The 17,944-nt window shown below is 49.3% G+C and overlaps 9 protein-coding genes across 9 annotated transcripts; 6 read left to right on the top strand and 3 right to left on the bottom strand.

Moving 5' to 3' along the window:
* Positions 1 to 641: 641 nt before the first annotated feature.
* On the top strand, positions 642 to 1,325 carry C8Q69DRAFT_504181 (hypothetical protein; the record flags this gene model as incomplete). Its single annotated transcript, XM_028632569.1, has 2 exons — positions 642 to 913; positions 980 to 1,325. The coding sequence occupies 2 exons, from the start codon at positions 642 to 644 to the stop codon at positions 1,323 to 1,325; spliced, it is 618 nt and encodes a 205-aa protein (XP_028487165.1).
* Positions 1,326 to 1,984: 659 nt separating this feature from the next.
* Positions 1,985 to 3,567, top strand: C8Q69DRAFT_455784 (ribosomal protein S2, flavodoxin-like domain-containing protein). The gene is made up of 3 exons (XM_028629793.1): positions 1,985 to 2,183; positions 2,242 to 2,436; positions 2,502 to 3,567. Exons 1-3 carry the CDS (start codon positions 2,153 to 2,155, stop codon positions 3,287 to 3,289), a joined length of 1,014 nt encoding a protein of 337 aa, XP_028487164.1. The 5' UTR covers positions 1,985 to 2,152; the 3' UTR covers positions 3,290 to 3,567.
* Positions 3,568 to 3,610: 43 nt separating this feature from the next.
* Positions 3,611 to 5,563, bottom strand: C8Q69DRAFT_455782 (mitochondrial carrier domain-containing protein). The gene is made up of 5 exons (XM_028629792.1): positions 5,236 to 5,563; positions 5,003 to 5,014; positions 4,811 to 4,947; positions 4,076 to 4,707; positions 3,611 to 3,995 (listed from the first exon to the last, which is right to left on the bottom strand). Exons 1-5 carry the CDS (start codon positions 5,342 to 5,344, stop codon positions 3,965 to 3,967), a joined length of 921 nt encoding a protein of 306 aa, XP_028487163.1. The 5' UTR covers positions 5,345 to 5,563; the 3' UTR covers positions 3,611 to 3,964.
* Positions 5,564 to 5,638: 75 nt separating this feature from the next.
* Positions 5,639 to 9,006, top strand: C8Q69DRAFT_455778 (translation initiation factor 2). The gene is made up of 3 exons (XM_028629791.1): positions 5,639 to 5,731; positions 5,796 to 8,559; positions 8,625 to 9,006. The coding sequence occupies exons 1-3, from the start codon at positions 5,708 to 5,710 to the stop codon at positions 8,774 to 8,776; spliced, it is 2,940 nt and encodes a 979-aa protein (XP_028487162.1). The 5' UTR covers positions 5,639 to 5,707; the 3' UTR covers positions 8,777 to 9,006.
* Positions 8,906 to 10,492, bottom strand: C8Q69DRAFT_139210 (hypothetical protein). The gene is made up of 2 exons (XM_028625410.1): positions 9,810 to 10,492; positions 8,906 to 9,723 (listed from the first exon to the last, which is right to left on the bottom strand). The coding sequence occupies exons 1-2, from the start codon at positions 10,014 to 10,016 to the stop codon at positions 9,160 to 9,162; spliced, it is 771 nt and encodes a 256-aa protein (XP_028487161.1). The 5' UTR covers positions 10,017 to 10,492; the 3' UTR covers positions 8,906 to 9,159.
* Positions 10,140 to 11,164, top strand: C8Q69DRAFT_139194 (haloacid dehalogenase, type II). Its single transcript, XM_028625409.1, has 2 exons — positions 10,140 to 10,430; positions 10,503 to 11,164. Exons 1-2 carry the CDS (start codon positions 10,262 to 10,264, stop codon positions 11,054 to 11,056), a joined length of 723 nt encoding a protein of 240 aa, XP_028487160.1. The 5' UTR covers positions 10,140 to 10,261; the 3' UTR covers positions 11,057 to 11,164.
* Positions 11,165 to 11,557: 393 nt separating this feature from the next.
* C8Q69DRAFT_441705 (hypothetical protein) lies at positions 11,558 to 12,523 on the top strand (the record flags this gene model as incomplete). The annotated part of the gene is made up of 3 exons (XM_028628769.1): positions 11,558 to 11,611; positions 11,707 to 12,284; positions 12,352 to 12,523. 3 exons carry the CDS (start codon positions 11,558 to 11,560, stop codon positions 12,521 to 12,523), a joined length of 804 nt encoding a protein of 267 aa, XP_028487159.1.
* A 367-nt stretch (positions 12,524 to 12,890) lies between these two features.
* C8Q69DRAFT_139157 (hypothetical protein) lies at positions 12,891 to 15,393 on the top strand. Its single transcript, XM_028625408.1, has 3 exons — positions 12,891 to 13,317; positions 13,375 to 14,946; positions 15,004 to 15,393. Exons 1-3 carry the CDS (start codon positions 13,258 to 13,260, stop codon positions 15,367 to 15,369), a joined length of 1,998 nt encoding a protein of 665 aa, XP_028487158.1. The 5' UTR covers positions 12,891 to 13,257; the 3' UTR covers positions 15,370 to 15,393.
* A 225-nt stretch (positions 15,394 to 15,618) lies between these two features.
* Positions 15,619 to 17,746, bottom strand: C8Q69DRAFT_455765 (hypothetical protein). Its single transcript, XM_028629790.1, has one exon. It carries the CDS (start codon positions 17,263 to 17,265, stop codon positions 15,913 to 15,915), a length of 1,353 nt encoding a protein of 450 aa, XP_028487157.1. The 5' UTR covers positions 17,266 to 17,746; the 3' UTR covers positions 15,619 to 15,912.
* Positions 17,747 to 17,944: the final 198 nt, after the last annotated feature.

Here is a 17,944-nt window from a genome sequence, read left to right as displayed (position 1 = left end):
TTGACAGCGATCAGCTGCGTCAGGGAGATCTGAAAATAGATTGCGTTTCCTTGCGCCACAGGGGCGATGCACCGCCACGTGTCTCCGGCCAACCGCGGGGAACAGCGTCTTCACAGCCACAGGGGGTCCGATGGCGACAGCGGACTCTCAACAACGGTTCATCGCTGGTGTACCAGTACTAAGTAGACTACTAAGTGTACATGCTGGCTGGGTCCAGCTGAGCCGAAAGGACCACGAGGCCACCTTGTTGGCTGTCTCGCAGCATCCCCCAAGGAGTCCGGCTTGCGTGCGTCCAGGCATCCTCCAATGAATGTATTTTTGTCTTCTAATCCACAGGGCTGAAGCAGCGCGCCGAACGCTGGATCTAGCGGGGTGGCTAAGTTTAGAGGCGATGAGTCGTAACTCTCGCTGCATTCTGCAAGCAGTTAACGTAATTTTAACTAGTTAACTAGTTAGTAGTTAGGTCGGATGATATGTCAGACTCCTTGGCTGTCTTTGAAGTTTGCAGGGTTATAAAAGAGCGGGGGAAGTCCCTCAGCGGTTTGGATATCGCACTCAATCTCATTACTTATTGAATCCTATCACTCTTCACATACTACTACCTTCACATTAACATAACATCTATATCAACTTCATCCATTATGTCTGGCCCCTACGACCACCAGTACAACCAGGGCTACGGCCAAGGCGGTTATAACCAGGGCGGTTATGGCGGCCCAGGTGGCTACGGCCCAGGTGGCTACGAGAACCAGGGAGGCTATCCTCAGCAGGGCGGTTACGGCCAGCAGCCTCATCATCACCATCACCATCACCAACAAGAAGGTGGCTATGACCAGTCGTACGGCCACCAGCAGTATGGAGGACCACAGGGCTATGGCCAGCAGCCCTCGCATGAGTATGGAGGCAGATCTGAGTATGTTAACCCTGAACCTCACTCGGGTTCTAATTCCATCAATTATCTAACGGTAGAATCTTTTAGGGGCTATGGTCATAACCAGAGTGCACCAGGCGGTGCCCAGGAGGGAGATCGTGGACTGGGCGGCGCCCTAGCTGGAGGTCTCGCCGGAGGGTTTGCCGGCCACAAGGCTGACCATGGTATCTTGGGAACCATTGGTGGCGCTATCATGGGCAGTGTTGTTGAAGATGCCGTGAAGAAACACAAGAATCATGGTGAGGGTCATCATCAGCAGGGCGGTTACACGGAGTCATATGGTGGAACCGGCTATCCCCAGGGACAGCATCACGGTTCTCAGGGCTCTCAACACCACAGTGGACTCCTTGGCTCGTTAGAGAACGCGGCCGGCAGCTTCCTCGGAAAGAAATGAATAAAGCGTCTTGGGTTATACTCCCGGCTGGGAACCGGGACTAGCCAATATTGTCAACGGGGATTCTGACGATTTGTTTTTCTTTCGCTTTGCGGGATCATAGCTTTCATTGTGTTTCGCTGTGTATTTGTGACTTTTTTTTTTTTTGGATATCTGGGCCCTTTTGCCCTTGCTCTTTCTCCCGCGGATGCTATATGATCATGAAGTGTCATTGACATAGATGGAGATCCGGTATTGACTATTATTGATAAGTTACTGCATCAAACATATTGTCCGGATATGCGAAGGATTAAAAAGGTCCAACTGGTTTACTGCTGGACTTGAATATGCAAATATGTTGAACACAAATCGGGGAGACTTGAGGTTTATCCTAGAGCCGAGTCAGAAGTCAGAATTTATATATCGGGCCATCTATATATCACATTCTGAAGATGAAATTCCCATCCAAAATTTTTTGAAATAGTAGCAGATTTGTACTTGTTTGGTGAGATTGCTGTTCTCATCTTTTGTAGAGCAGGTTAAGAAGCGGAAGCGAGGTAGATCCGCATTTGAATCAACAACGAAGGTAGTTTTCCATAGTCTGAACCCTTTAGAGTCATTTATAACGCAATGTCGTTCAGTTTGCGAACCCATCATCACCGAAGTGATCAGAAAATTATTGAGATGCATGCTGCAGAGTGTCGGCACCCGCGACAAACCGTGGCTGCCATAAACGGACTAGCGCATCTCATGGCTCGGCCCCGAGACTCGCCAAGCGTTCCATCAAAAGTTCGAGAGGCTCTCCGCGGACCTTGCGAACGGTGTTGAAGCAGCAGTTCTAGCACAAAATGATTGTCCGGAAACTGTGTGCGCGGCAGAGTGAGTGTTCACTGTCTTAATCACATTTAGCTCTTTTACTGATGGAATTGTCTTCAAGGCCGCAGCTTCCTGGCCCTCAACCGGGCTCCGATGCTGGCGCGCTTCAACTCGACTAATGTCCGAGTCGATGTCGCTGTTGAGACGCCCAACGTCGCTGCTCCATCTCAGCCGGGAAAGATTTCGGCTGTGATGGAGGTTCCGGAGGATATTAGCTCTCCTGCGCGAGAGGAATGGAAGAAAACAGTGCAACAACGTGAGTGGAAGACCAATCGGTCCTATTTTCATCGGAGTCTGGATCTGACATTCGATGTTTTCCAGGAAATCATTTTCACAGCCTGGGTACGGTTGTGTCTGAGACGTACGAACCTGAAGATATCCTCCGAAACCCTCCCAAGCCGTCAGATATCTCCCTCGAACTGCTTCTTGCCTCCCAGTCACATCTTGGACATGCCACGTCTCGCTGGAACCCGCAGAACTCCCGCTACATTTTTGGTGTCAGAGAAGGAATCCATATCATTTCTCTTGATGTCACGGCAGCCTACCTTCGCCGGGCAGCTAAGGTTGTGGAAGAGGTGGCTGCGAGGGGCGGTCTGATCTTGTTTGTTGGAACTCGGAAGGGCCAGAAGCGCGCCGTCGTGAGAGCTGCAGAGTTGGCGAGAGGATATCATATCTTCGAGCGCTGGATTCCCGGCAGTCTTACCAATGGACAGCAGATCCTCGGTCATTGCGAGAGCAAGGTTGTCAACGCATTGGATCAGGAACTGCCTGACTTTAAGCAAAACCTGACCGACCGCCCGGCTCTCAAGCCCGATCTCGTCGTCTGCTTGAATCCTATCGAAAACGTCGTGTTGCTACACGAATGTGGTCTCAACAACGTCCCCACGATCGGTATCATCGACACGGATGCTGACCCGACGAAGGTCACCTACCCAATCCCGGCCAACGATGACAGCTTGCGTTGCGTGCAGGTGATCGCTGGTATCCTTGGTAGAGCAGGCGAGTCCGGACAGAAGAGGAGACTGGAGGCGGCTAAGAGGGGAGAGCTTCCATATGAACCTATCACTATTTCCGAGCTGCGTGAGAACCCTATCACTGGACAGCAGTAACGCGGTGAAAAGGATTATTACTTGCGCCGGCAAAAATCCATTCAATGACACCTGTATTTTATACTAGAACTTTCAGCTTATACCGGTTTTATAGTTATGTCTGAAGAAGTTTGCAATCATATATCGTTTATAGTCTTTCTCTGCGGATGTAGTCCAGCAAATTGTAGAATTGAGTATCCGATCTACATCTTCGAATCGGGGAGCCATAACCATTTATGGTTTCTGTTAGCGCACACAAAGAATGCATGCAGACGATCTATCATATCGCCGATTACAGCAGGTTCTTTCATATGATAGAACATACTACGTAGATCACTAGGATCTATATTCATTGTATGCTTGGGCGATACATATGGTGTCGACATTTGGAGCCAAGCAAACAAGTTTCCTTGCCCGGGCAAGAGATGTACGTAGACTTCGCATTAAGATGAAAAAAAAAAAAATCATAGCTCTTAATTGAAAGCTGTTGAATGCATTGCATCGAAAGTTCTAAATGCATATGGTGAAACAGACTTCTCTTTCCCCCCCTTTTCGCATTCGCATTATGTTGAAGAACCCAAATGAGCATTTTTGGTATATCATGAAACCTTGAAGCCGTGGAAATGGAGTTAAGAAATGCATCAATCGGAATATGCGTAAAAAGCAAAAAAAATGACTTTTTCCTAGAGCCGGTGCTTAACCAAGAGCTCTCATTGCGAGTTCGACACTGTTTAGTCTTGGAGTCAGTTATAAATTCCAAATGATGGATTTAGTTCACGTTTGACGAGTTTTGAAGGGAAGACATACACTGCGAAAGTACCAGCCGAAACAGGCATGGCTCTCAGAAGAGTCGGTCCAATACCCTTCCAGAAACCTCCCAGGCCCTCTGCGGCAAAAGTCTTCTTGAAGCAGTCGGTCATGCTGCTGAACTTTTGCTGAGCACCGAAACCGTCGGTCTGCATCTTGCTCTTCACTACATCAAAGGGATAGCTGGCCAGCCAGAGTCCCTCTCCTGCGAGACCACCGTAGGTAGCAACGCGAATGCTGGAGATTTCATCACGGGTGATGTTGTTTCGCTTCGCGTCCAGGTCCATCAAGTACTCGAAGCTCAAAAACCAGACACCGTACGCTTGAGCCTCTCGCAGAACAGTGACCACCTGGCCTCTGAAGAGGCCCTTCAGGACACCCTCGTGGGCAGATAGCTTGCGGATGCAGTCCAGAGGACCGCTATAGAGCCGACCGGCTCCGTGAGGCTGGGCCTGCAGACGGATACGAATATGCTCGATCGGTCCAGAGAGCACGGAATTAGTTACGCCAGCGAACGCACCAGCAGCATAATATTGCGAGTACGACAGCCCTGGGTTGGAGGGGTTCTTCTTCGCATTGGCTTCCTCCAAGCGTCTTCGTGCTTCATGGAAAGCACCAAACTGAACACTGACCTGTAAGAATAGTTAGACAACCCAGTATCCGGTAATGAATCGCGTGAAACGGAAAGGTTTAATTGGCACATGAAGAGGCCAGCCATCCACGGCATATACTTACACAAGCACCGATTCCAATCAACGGGGTCAAGGTTCCCTTGTAGAAAGCCAAGGGACCCTCATTCTTCAAGATCTTGGTGGCAGCATCGAAAGCACTGGAGTACTGATTGCTCGTTTGCAATCGCACCTTGATAATATCTTTGGACCATTAAGATCGGTAGCTTAAATAAGACTATTAATAGGATTCACATACCAAAAGGTTGACCTGGAGAGATGTTAGAATATCAAACTCAATATAAGCAATGGAGCTTGTATGTATAAAAAATTATGAAAGCATGCGTCTTCCATATAGAGACATAGAGAGACATATTGATGGAATAGCAAGGGCAGGTCACGTTATCACCACAGAAACTTAAAGACAAAGTTCAGGAGACGAGGTATAATAATATTCAGTTGCGCCCAAATTAAGAAATATACAAGACATACCTAGAAGGACCTGAGCAATGCCACCAGCAGCACCAGCCGACAGATCTTTAACAGTCCTCAGAGCCCCGCCATCGGCCCTCTCCAGATCTTCCCAAGCCTGAGGCTCCATCTCCTGCGTCTCCCAAATGAGTCTCTGGCACGACCTGAGTAAATTACAGAAGAATGCGCCAATTGAGATGGAGAATTGAAGAATAAACACGAGGTCTCTGGAGACTGCAGCTTTATATGTGCCCTTTTGGCGTCCGTCGATGGCGCAAGAGCCTTTGGTATCTCTATCAGTAAGCAGACACTGGCTCTGATTGGATGGACGCGCCGAAACACGTGAATCACGTGACAAAACACAGAAGAGGACTAGCGCGCTTCTCGGGCCATGCGAGCGTGAAATTCGAAGTTCCGATTGAGGATCTCCGTCGAGCTTCAGAGCATTGGATACTCGCGCTCTCAGACAACGCTCCGGAGAGCTTCCGGCATTATGCACAGATGGGCGGCCCTGGACGTGAGTTTTTGCATTTCTCAATTTATTATTTTCAAGACAATCTAGTTTACTAATCCGTTCGAAGCTCTCGCGCTGTCACCGGATTGACCGATGCGCTGCGACGTGTAGATGCTTATCTCCGGCTGCATCAACATGGCGCTCACGACGAGGTTTTCGCTCCTCAATAATCAGGAACGAGGCATCTGATCCAGCCCCCGTCGTGAAGGAAGAAGAAGAAACTCCACGCGAATCGTTCCCTCGGGCAAAATGGGGTGGTGGATGGGCCAGCAGACAAGCAAATAAACCTGCTGGTCTGGCTTTAGGCGAACAGGCACAGCGAGATGCTCTGCTATCGCAGAGTAGAAAGGAGGAGCCACAGGAGACACGAAAGAACACTCATGAAGAGACACAAGGAGCTAAGCGCACTACGGACAGCGAGAAGTCGGATCAAAAAGAGAAACTTTTACCGTTCATCTCGAAACACAGAATGCACCACGATCAACGGCCACAGCAAAATAGGACTTCTACACCAACCAGAAACGAGCGAGATAACGGAAATTCCACGCGAAAATTGTGGAATGGCGATTGGGAGTGCCCGGAGTGCAGGTATCATTGTTTTCGCAAATATACCACATGCCCGGCGTGCAGCGCTCCTCGACCCGTGCAACAGACGAAGTCCAAGAAGCAGGATAATACTGAGCAGTCGTTGAAAATTAGGAAACTAGGCCAGTCCGTGTTGGCAGATTGGGATCAGTTGACATTGAGAGAGAAGGCATTTAGAGATCATGCCGTGAAGAATGGCAATTTCTCCGCTGTTCGCCCTGTACCGGTCTCTCTCCCTAGGAAGGATACAACAAGGACGTGGGATTCGACAGAGCCAGAAGCTAAGGCCAAGACCAAGGTCGATGATTCGGTTGACCAGACATGGCAGGAGAAGTCCGATGTAACGGAGTCAGATAAACAATCTACGAAATCTAAACGAATACCGCTCTCGATCCCGGACGATATTGAGGAAGATGTGCAGTCACGAAAAGAGTCCAAGCGACGATCCAGACGTAACCAGCGTCAGTCAGAGCTTGAGGAGGATGAGTTCGACGAGGACAACATTCGTCGCCGCCGCCGTGAGGACCGGAAACGAATGAAGAAAGAGAAGGCGCGTCGAAAACAAACAGATGCAGCACCAAGTCCACTCTATCTTCCTGAGTTCATCAGCGTCAGCAACCTGGCTGATGTGATCGGTGTTAGACCAGCCACTTTCGTCCAAAGGATGGAAGAGATGGGATTCGAAGGCGTTACTTATAGTCATATTCTGGACGCTGAGACCGCTGGTTTAGTGGCAACTGAGTTCAACTTCGAACCGATCTTTGAGAAATCCGAAGATGATCTTACTGCTGCACCTGAACCAGAAGATAAGAGTGTCCTACCTCCCCGACCACCGGTCGTCACTATTATGGGACATGTCGATCACGGCAAAACCACGATTCTTGACTGGCTCCGGAAATCTTCGGTCGCTGCCTCGGAGCATGGAGGGATCACTCAGCATATTGGTGCTTTCTCCGTGTCCATGCCTTCGGGCAAAGTTATCACTTTCCTGGATACCCCCGGCCACGCGGCCTTTCTGGATATGCGGCGCCGTGGAGCCGATGTGACAGACATCGTCGTGCTTGTTGTTGCTGCAGACGACAGCGTCAAGCCTCAGACCATCGAGGCTATTAAGCACGCTAAAGATGCCAAGGTCCCAATGATCGTTGCCATTAACAAGATCGACAAGGACAATGTGAATCCGGAATTGGTTAAACAGGACCTTGCACGTCACAGTGTCGACGTTGAAGACTACGGTGGCGATGTCCAGGCCATCCCTGTCAGCGGTAAAACTGGACAGGGAATGCTTGACCTGGAAGAAGCCATAGTGACCCTGTCAGAGATGCTTGATCACAGAGCTGACGTTGACGGAAACGTGGAAGGCTGGGTTATCGAGGCTACAACCAAAAGCTCCGGACGTGTTGCAACTGTCCTTGTTAGGCGTGGTACTCTGCGCCCTGGGGATATTTTGGTTGCGGGCACGACATGGACTCGCGTCCGCACTTTGAAGAATGAGGCTGGCGTCGAGATTAAGGAGGCTACGCCCGGAATGCCAGTTGAGATTGACGGCTGGAAGGAACAGCCAGCCGCAGGTAGCGAGGTTCTTGGGGCCCCCAACGAGCAGAAGGCTAAGGACGTTATCGAGTACCGGCTGGAGAAGTCTGAGACCCAGAAACTCGGCCAGGACATGGCTGCTATCAACGAGTCCCGTCGTGAGATGCTGGAAAAGCGCCGCCGGGAAGCCGCCGAGGAGGAGGGCGAGTCGCCTTCAGCAGCGGATGAATCCTCTGGGCCAAAACCGATCCACTTCATTGTTAAAGCAGATGTGTCCGGCTCCGTCGAAGCTGTCATGAATTCTGTTGCTGCAATTGGAAACAATGAGGTTTACGCCCACGTGCTTCGTTCCGGAGTCGGTACAATAACCGAATTCGATATTCAGCACGCGCAGACCGCAAATGGTCATATTGTCTCTTTCAACGTCCCCGTTGATCCCTCCATATCTCGCATGGCTGAGAGTAACGGAGTGAAAATCCTGGACCACAACATTATTTACGAGTTGATTGATGCCGTCAAGGCGGAACTCAGCGAGCACCTGCCCCCAACTGTTTCCCGTCGCGTGACCGGCGAAGCAGAAATTTCCCAGATCTTTGATATCACCATTAAGGGACGTGAGACAAGTGCCATCGCGGGATGTAAGGTTCGTAATGGCACTATCAACAGGAACAAGAAAGTCAGGGTGTTGAGAGGCCAGGACATCATTTACGATGGTAAGTTCAACTTTTTATTCTTTGATTTTCTATACGAGAGTATTTTACTAAGATCCTCATCACAGGCTCTCTTGCCTCTCTCAAGAACGTGAAGAAGGACGTTGTAGAGATGCGGAAAGATACCGAGTGCGGAATGGGCTTCGAGGGCTGGGCCGACTTTGCTGTCGGTGACCATGTCCAGTGTTACGATGAGATCTACGAGAAGAGATACCTATGAGTATTTTTCTAGTGGTTTCTCGCTGTACTCGGCATATCTACATTCTATCTGTTTTCGACCTGCGCCACTTACGTCTTGCATAGCCGGTTGGATGGGCTAAAACATGGGGCAAAAAATCTTCTACCGATGTGCTATTACTAGATTACTCTGCTCCTGGCGAGAGCTTTATACATGTACAATACACTTTTTTAAGGATCGACGACCCTATATAGATGACTATGAAACCAATTCATGATCGTTCATAATGATACATAATGTCTATTAAACAAATCCAAGAACGTATACACATGTTTACTTTCGAGTAAAGACATTTCTGGCCCTCTATAGGAGGCGTCGTACAATTTACTTCTAACCCCGAGTCGCTTGGTGACCAGGGTATCGGCTTACTTTGCCTTCCATCTCACCTTTCCAACCCATTTCGCCCACTCCTGTACATCCTCCCTCTCCAAGATCCTATCAACAGTGAACCACTCCCTAGCCAACTCTTCATTACTCGCCATGCGATGCACAAAGCTATGGCAAGCTCTACACAGCCAAGCGACGCTATTCAGCATCCACTCATCATGCCAACCCTTCTTCAGCACTTTCGCGTGCACACTCCTCGGTATCAGATGATGATATGACAACGGGATCCAGTCCCTCTCGCAGATCTCGCAGGCATCTGCGCGTGTACTAGCCCATGCGGGTGGTCCGGTGGTTACACCGGATACGTACTCGTTGAGGACAGGGTTGAAGAAGTCGGGCAGGTCTGAAGAGTCGGGTATGAGACCGTAGACGGATAGGGATTCAGCAACTGATACAGGTATTGCCGCCGTTACCGAATCGAGGAGTGGGCGCGGGATAGGCACTGTGTATTTACTAGCCAGGGAACTGTCATGTTGGATTGCGGAGTAGGAGAGGGTTTGCAGCTCGTCCGGCAGAGAGGGGAATGCTTCTGATGCTATGAACTGGAATCCGTAATGGATTATCAGTATCAGCTACATTATTGTCTCCCCAGAGGATTAATTTGAGCTTCAAGAGCTTATATACGTACATCAATGAAATCAGCTAATTCCTCGGGGTTAGCTCTGTCAGCTACGACTGCCTGATCAGCAGCGCTTCTCTTCGAACCACGCTTTGTCTTCTGAGCTCTCTTTTTAGAGGCTTTGTCGGGCTTCGTCTCCGACTTGGCGACAATGGCCCCTGAGACACACTCCCTGAATACTTCGTAATTGCTCCCACCGTCGCCGTGGAGACTCATGGGGGAGTGTGCGCTTCCAGTCGCAGGGTTCTCTGGGGATGTTCAGCTCCGCGTGGAAAGGATATATTCATATATCATGATCATCGCAGCCGGATGACCCCGCTTTTCAACTACTCCGACGGGACAAAGATTTGACATCATTGCCAGGTACAGAGTCGCCTCTTTCACCTTCTTCCGATATCTTTTGCCATCTCTCCTGAGCCCTGACCGGTGAAAAAGAAATTGCCCATTATCTTACTGCCACGATGTCTCACAAGCAGATTATCGTTGCTTTTGACCTGTACGGGACATTGCTCTCGACAGAGTCGATCGCAAAGCAATTAGCAGAACACTTCGGCCAGGAGAAAGCCCAAAGCATAGCCACGGCATGGAGGCGATACCAACTGGAATACACATGGAGACTTAATAGCATGGGTTGGATCCCCGTTCCGCGTCTCCGCGCTGTTTTTTTTAGCGAATGTATGGGCTGATGGTTCTGTACTCTAGACCAATTCGATACCTTCTCGAACATCACGCGCAATTCGTTATTGCATGCCTTGGCGGAAAACGGCGCTCAGTGCGATGAGAAGGCTATCGGAGAGCTCATGGCGGCTTACGATTTCTTGTCTACGTTCCCCGATGTGATTCCGGCTCTGACCAAACTCGCATCTAAACCAAACATCACGCCGGTTGTCTTCTCTAATGGAACACAGTCGATGGTGTCAAACTCAGTGCTACGTTCCAAGGACTTGTCTCCCAAAGCCGACGTCTTCCGCGACATCATCACTGTCGATGATGTTAAGAAATACAAGCCGGCGCCAGCCACATATGCCCATCTAGCAAAGAAGATGGGCAAGGACGCATCCCAGATGGGCGACATGTGGCTCATCAGTGGCAATCCGTTCGATATTGTCGGTTCTAGAGGTAGTGGGATGAAGGCCATTTGGGTCGACCGCGCTGGCCGAGGATGGATGGATGGAGCCGTTCCAGAATTACAGCCGACCGCTATTGTCCACAGTCTGGAGGAGATTGTAGGCATCATCGACAAGCATGCCAACTGACAATCTCTTCCGCACGTAATGTACAGCAGACAGTAAATGCCCTAGGCATAACAGGACCTATGATTCCTCGCTCATAACCGGATCGTCGGTGTCGTAGAAGAAGAGATGTATCGCTGCAAATATTTCCAAAGGCCTCCATGTAAGCATAGGAAGTTTCGGGGTAAGTCACCAGCGTCATGGCTCGCTCTCCCCTCCAGTTTCCCCTCCAAGTAATCCATGGAGCTAGTAGGATCTCAGAGTGAATATGAAGGGGGTAGTTTTATGTATGAGGAAAGAAAAAGGTCAATGCTGGGCGAAAATTTGTGGCTTTTATAGCGAGCCGCGGCGCCTATCGATAAGGGGCTTGGCGGCCGCATGACGTCCCGAGTTTCAATTCCGGAGCGTCTCAGGATATTATCATTCTTACTCCAGGACAACCTGACCTCGATCCCTCTGAAGTTGTTTCTGGGCAACTACCGTATATTATAGGATATGGAATTTTGCAGTCTGTGACCAGCAACCATGCCAAGAGTAGTCCTGGACACCTCCAGGGCAGCCTGGCTATATCCTTTCCTGGTAGGCACCGACATTCTGCAGACGCATATTGAATATGCCTTGATTCCTTGTGTTTATTGTTTTCATATGGTGCTGACGATGTATTCTCCTCCCAGGGTATATTCTACTTCGCAACTCACCGGTTCCTCTGGCCGTTGTTCCGCGCACGCCTCATCCCGATTGTCCTGCTGTCCGCTTTTATCTACACCATTCTCTTCTTCTTCACATACCTACCGCAGGTTGCTTTCCTGGCGATATTCCAAGGTTCCAGCGCTTGGGTGAGCGGTGCGTTTCTTGTTCTAGGAGAGGGTGCTGCCCTCGTTGCTGCTCTCTTCGAGGCATTCTTCGTCGACGAGACATTGGTCGACATCTTCGATGCGGTACTCTTCGCAAAGGGCTACGAAGAGCTTGTCAACAATTCCCGAGTCATCTATCCAGATGGGGATACGCCGGTGAAAAGACTCGGAAAGCCTACCAAAAAAGCGGAGTACTCGCCATTCTCTATCCGACAGATCATTGAGTTCATCATCTTTCTGCCGCTTAACTTTATTCCCGTGGCAGGAACGCCCATCTTCCTTATTTTGACGGGATATAGAGCCGGTCCTTTTCACCATTGGAGGTATTTTCAACTCTTGGACCTTTCGAAGAAAGAGAGGAAAGCATACGTTCGCAAGCGGCAGCTGCAATATACATGGTAAGTTCGGCTTTGTGTGTCGAGTCATTGCCATCCAGTACTAACATACCTGGTTTTGTCTTTTTAGCTTTGGGACAGTGGCCTTGATTCTTCAGCTCGTTCCCATGTTCTCCATGCTCTTCTTGATGACATCAGCCGCCGGTTCGGCTCTGTGGGCAGCTGAGCTCGAAGGAAAAAGGAGGACCGCTCTCGAACGCTCTCAAAGACCGGAGCCCGAGTACCATGACCAAACGGTATGAACGTGGATGGATTCTACTGGCTATCAATCATCTGGCTTTCGTGTTTTCACGTCTTCCCATTGCAAACGTCGCGAAGATTGTGCTGAAGATATGTTACTGCGCTGTCAGTTCATGAATAAGCCGGAGACTAATGTAATAGCATCGCATATATAATACGTGCTGTATATCTCGATGTTAGCGATGAAGATATTCCTCTTACGAAGGGTCTTGCAGATAGAATAATGCTCGAGACAGTGAGTGGGTCAATATACTGTACCTGGAGTAGGTTCAGAGGAGAATACTAGTAGACGAATTCTTCGTATTTGGCTTTCATTTGCACAGCTCAATCTATGAGTTGCAGCACAAGCAGTGCGGCGAGATCGGCCTTCATTTCCGGCTGGAACACGTTATCTCACTGCACGTGACGGAGTATTGCCTCAACATCTGCTTCCAACGTCACAAACGACTTTGTTAATTTCCTTCTGGCGCGTTGGCGTTCTCAGCTAGTGGGGTGCTAAGTTAACCGTCGTGTGTTTCGTCTCAGCTAACTAATAGCACTTTGATACAGAGATCGCGCGGGTCCGCGATCCATCCTCCATCACCCGATTCAACGGAACGCCACGGGCTGGAAGCAGAATAACGCCCATCTCCATCTTCCATCTCGGTGCGCATTGGATGTAGTTGCGCAATGCGAAGTTTATCTGTTACGAGCATCATGATCCCAAAGGAACAATCCATGACCGATTCTGAGACCAATGGAGAATCGAACTAGGCTGCGCAAGGCCTGTGACGCCTGTAGCATCCGCAAAGTGAAAGTATGTTCCAATTGTCAAGATAATCCCAGAGCTACTGGTGCTGATATTCGAGGCCAGTGCGATGAGAGCGGGCCTCCATGTCGATCATGTGCAGCATTGGATATCCCTTGCACGTATGTCAGGCCCAGCAGACGTCGAGGTCCGCCTAACAGGCACGCGGAGGCTCTAAAGAAGCAAAATCTTGGGCCAGCGACACCGTTTAACCCTCTTGATAATACGAACCCAATTCCTCAGGAGAGTGGAGTTCCGCCGACTAAGAATCTCCCGTTTACGCCGGCAGCCGCTTCAGCAGAAGCCATCTGCTCCATGCATACATTGCGACTTCTTGTCGATGACTATTTTACTTATATACATCCTTTAATTCCAGTTCCTCATGAACCTACATTTCGGGCTGCATTTGATCGAAGAGAAGATGTCACCAACAAGACGTTTCTGGCATTACTGGCCTCCATGGTAGGCACGTTGGTCGCATCATTCCCTCGCAGACCCAAGCTCCATCTCGCAACAGAGATCGAAAAGAATGATTTTCCAAATTCGACGGCGTTGGTGAAAAGATGCCATGACGTTGCTATCCAGGCCCGTGGACCCGGCTATCTGGATAAAAGTGCAACTGTCTATGATGCAGCTATCAGCTATTTTCTCGGCCTGTGCGCGGGCTATGTCTACGACATGCATCAGTCCCGGATTTATCTGGCCGAATGCAGTACGATATTACGGGTATACGACTTATTCAAGCGTCCACTCAGTGCCGCACCTTTGAGCCCAATGTCTGGTTCTTCTCATCCGTCGCCGGACTCATTTATCGGGATTCCAGATGAACCAGTGGACATGATCCAACAAGAGCTAGGTCGGCGATTGTTCTATGTATCGCTAGTCAGTCACCAGACGCTGCACCAACTTGGATCTTCTGATGGGCGAATATATGTCCCTCCCGAGACTCCCACTGATCGATATCCGCCTTTACCCCTCGAGATTGACGATGAATATATCTTCCCCACACACGTCGAATCGCAGCCTCCGGGAGTTGTGTCGCAACTTACCGGATTCAATATCAACGTCAGAGTTTTCAGTTCTTATAACTCGCTCTCCGCTCTGGAAGTCGCATTCGGAAATGGTCAAGTCTTTGACTGGGAGCGCCAGCGAAAGACCATCTGGGAATGCTTGCAGAATGCAAAAGCTGCTGTGGTAAATGTGCCACAGGAGCTGGCACTCCGTCAAGACCGCAGTGACGCTGCTATTGATGCCTGGCATAAATCAGAGGATCTGCATATACCAGCCGACGAACGGGCCAAGTCGCGGTATGCGGTCCAGTATGAAATTCAGAAAGCAAACATATACGCCAGTCAACTGAGCACCCGCTCTTACCTTGTTGAAAAATATTGGAGTCTCTACGCGGTTTACAGGTCGATGCAAAAGGCAACAACCCCTGAGAAGCAATCGCCTGACTCGGCCGCGCAAGCGGTTAAGTTGGAGGGCGGGGGACCCGATGTACATGCAGAAGATGCACATGTCCGGACCGATTACATAGGTAAGATGATGGCCGAGGAGCGAGCGCTTGTCATAAAAGACCTCTTGGCTTTACTGAGGACTGTGAATGAGGTGAACATGGAACCAAACGGTGCCAGTTTCGTATGTCCTCTACTCAGTCTGGAAGCTTTGATCATCAAAAACTAACTATCCTCTCAGACTCACAAAGTCCGCCAAGTTGCCTCGACCCTTCTCAATCTACCTCAAGTCTCCGCAGATGCAGAGGCCGGCACAACCCCCGAAGCCGCCACACCAGGCCCGCAGCCTCTCACCACCAAAGAAGCGGAGACCTATCTCCAAGCCTTCATCGACACTCTAATGCGCCTCGAACGTCTCGGTCCCGGAACCGTAACCACACCTGAAACTCCTAGTCCCGCTAGCGGAGCAAGTCTCTACGCCGGAGACAAAGCCATGAGCTACGTTAGCGACCATGACCGCGAAGAAGAGGACCTTCGCCAATGGGCTAGCCTGAAGGAGTATCAGAAGAAGTTTGCAGAAGCGGGAGGTGTGCTTTCTGCGTTATAAGACCTTTTGTCTTCTTTTATATATATATAGAACGCATTATCTGTTTCTTAGGATCTCTTATCTGGGGGAATGATGTGATGACATGCATTCATGAAAGAGACGGCCGAAGTTATAAGATAGATTAAGAAGAAAGATATACAGGGAAAAAACTCTCTGTAGCTATTATCAGAAGCGTCATCGAACCCATTGGTACTTAGTGTATTCGATGAGAAATGAACAGTTACTATCATATAGCTCTTAAAATTCGGCCGGGGAATGAGATTCCTCGTAGTGATATCATATCGTTCATCAGGTAACAACAGTACTCCAGATAGCCTTATTGATCCAAATACTGAAGGTTTTCAATTCCATCATTACCATCGACTTCTTATTGAAATCAGACATACGACTTCCAAACAACTACATAGATCTACAGCATAAAAATACAATATAAGGAAAAATGATACTAAAAAGCACAATGGAATATCATTATCGTCCCATTTAGTTTCTATCTCCATATCCACACACCCAAAAATCATATTTACTTCTCGGGAGAGATACATATTAATAATATCCTGTAAGTGTCGTCGTGACGGTCGTTGTTTCCGTTACTTGAACTTTATCGGTAACTGTCTCGGTCACTGTTTCCGTCACAGTGGGCAGTCCTGGCGTGACGGGGACTATGGATATTTCATCTGGAACCACAGTGCTTGTGCTTGTGCTTTTGCTTGATGAGGTTGGCTGTGCGACTGGAGCTGGAGGCTGCTGGGAGGTACTTGTCGTGGGCGAAGGATATACCAAGACAGTACGGGTGGATGTCGTTTTGATAATTGTAACTTCGAGACTTGTTGTTTTTGCTGCTCCGGTGCTCGAGTTTCCAACTGATGGAGTGCCAGAAGCCGGAGCTGCTGTCTGAGTAGTCGTATCCGCTGGGTTGATTGTAGTCGTTGCTTTTGTCCCAGTGACGGAATTGGTGGGTGACGGAGTATATGAGGATGAGCTTGACTTTTCACCACCATCTGCTGGAGAGGGTGCGGGAGAAGCAGGTGTTGGCTGTATGGTTACTACCCCGATTGTCGGCTCAGAAGGAGTCTGTGAAGATTGGCTGCTTGGAGATATGCTGTTCGAGATCGAAGAAGCGGAAGACGTGGATAATGTAGTTGGTGAGGGTGTTGGTTTTGGACCAGGCTTAGTCCCGTTCTCAAGGCCCGGAAGTGTAATAGTTGCCTCTGCTGCAGGACCATCACCATTATTTGCGGAGATAGAAGACGTTGGCTGCACATAAGCATGTGAGCTCGATCTCGAGGAAGTTGGTGTCCTGGCCGGTGATCGCGCACTTGATGAACTTGCCGAAGCCCCTGTAGCGGGCTGATATGCGACGGGCGAAGCTGTCCGGCTAACAGGATTTGAGAATTGCAGTGACAAAGAAGGACTGACGACCCCACTAGAACCCAGAGGCTGGATGATTTGAACGGTCAGACTTGTACTGCTTGGAGTCTGCGAAAGAGCAGATGAGAAAGTGGAAGTTGGCTCTTCCACCGGTATGATTTGTAGAATAGGCGTGCTCGTACTGAGCAATGACGACGAAGTAGAATGAGTTTTGTATGTCCTGCTTGTTGTTCCAGATAGTGTCCGCACGGGTGTTGAACTGGGAATGTTCGACGAGCCTCGGAGTTGCACACTAGAACTATGCGTAGGAGTAATGGAGGATCGACCCCCATCTTGACCCACTTGTGCACTAGAACTTGCAAGAAACTGAAGGGCAATTGCAGTAGACGAAGAGGTAGCTTTCGGTTTCCATGCTGTTTGATTGTAAGACCCGAAATCTCTTGGTCGTGGAAGTAGATGAGCAACCGGACCGGCCGAGCTTGAGGTGATAAAGACAAGAATGAGTGCAAGGCACTGGATAAAGTGCATTATGGCAGTTCGAGACAAGCTGATCTCGACAGAATGTATTTTTGAGACACAGGGAAAGTTAAGTGTTTCAAGTAAGAATGATCGTCAGAAATGAGAGCAGTTATCGTTGAAGGTATGAATTAGATCGGCTATTGCGATATGGAACAAAGAAGCTGGGGCGCTTAAAGAAAGAAGAATCGTCCAGCTCAGATAAGGATAGATAATGAAAGAATACAGCAAGAATTTCCTGAGGATATAATGTTAGCAAAGACATCCTGGAGGTTCATGAATGCGCGCGAGGCCTGCGTTTTGTTTAAGCTTCCTGGGAGAAAGATAAGAGTTAGATCACTGCGAACTGCATCTGTCGCCTGTGGCAGGCGGCATGGAAGAGGGACATCTCTGGTGGCCAGAACAATCCAAGGCACTAATGTTCTAAGCTTGCATACACGCCTCAGATGGTTGGCTGCTGTGCGTCGAGAAGAGAGACAAAAGGCAGAGCGTTGTTGAGGTGTTGTTACAGCTTCAGGTGACTCGTCCGGCAGTGCGCGTGCTTATTGGCGCAACCCTCTCGTGTAACCGCCCAGCGTTGAAGCCCATAAAGAATATTTTTGGACAGTGGAGACCACGAAAGTTGAGGGCGTCTCTACTGATAAATTGGTCATATTTTTTAGTTCGTAGGATCCAACTTAAGAGCGCTTAT

This window comes from Paecilomyces variotii, assembly GCF_004022145.1.
Source record: "Paecilomyces variotii strain CBS 101075 chromosome Unknown C8Q69scaffold_2, whole genome shotgun sequence".
Classification (NCBI taxonomy): Eukaryota; Fungi; Ascomycota; class Eurotiomycetes; order Eurotiales; family Thermoascaceae; genus Paecilomyces; species Paecilomyces variotii.
Note: the sequence above shows the minus strand (reverse complement) of the source record. Positions and strands in the feature narration are given on the sequence as shown.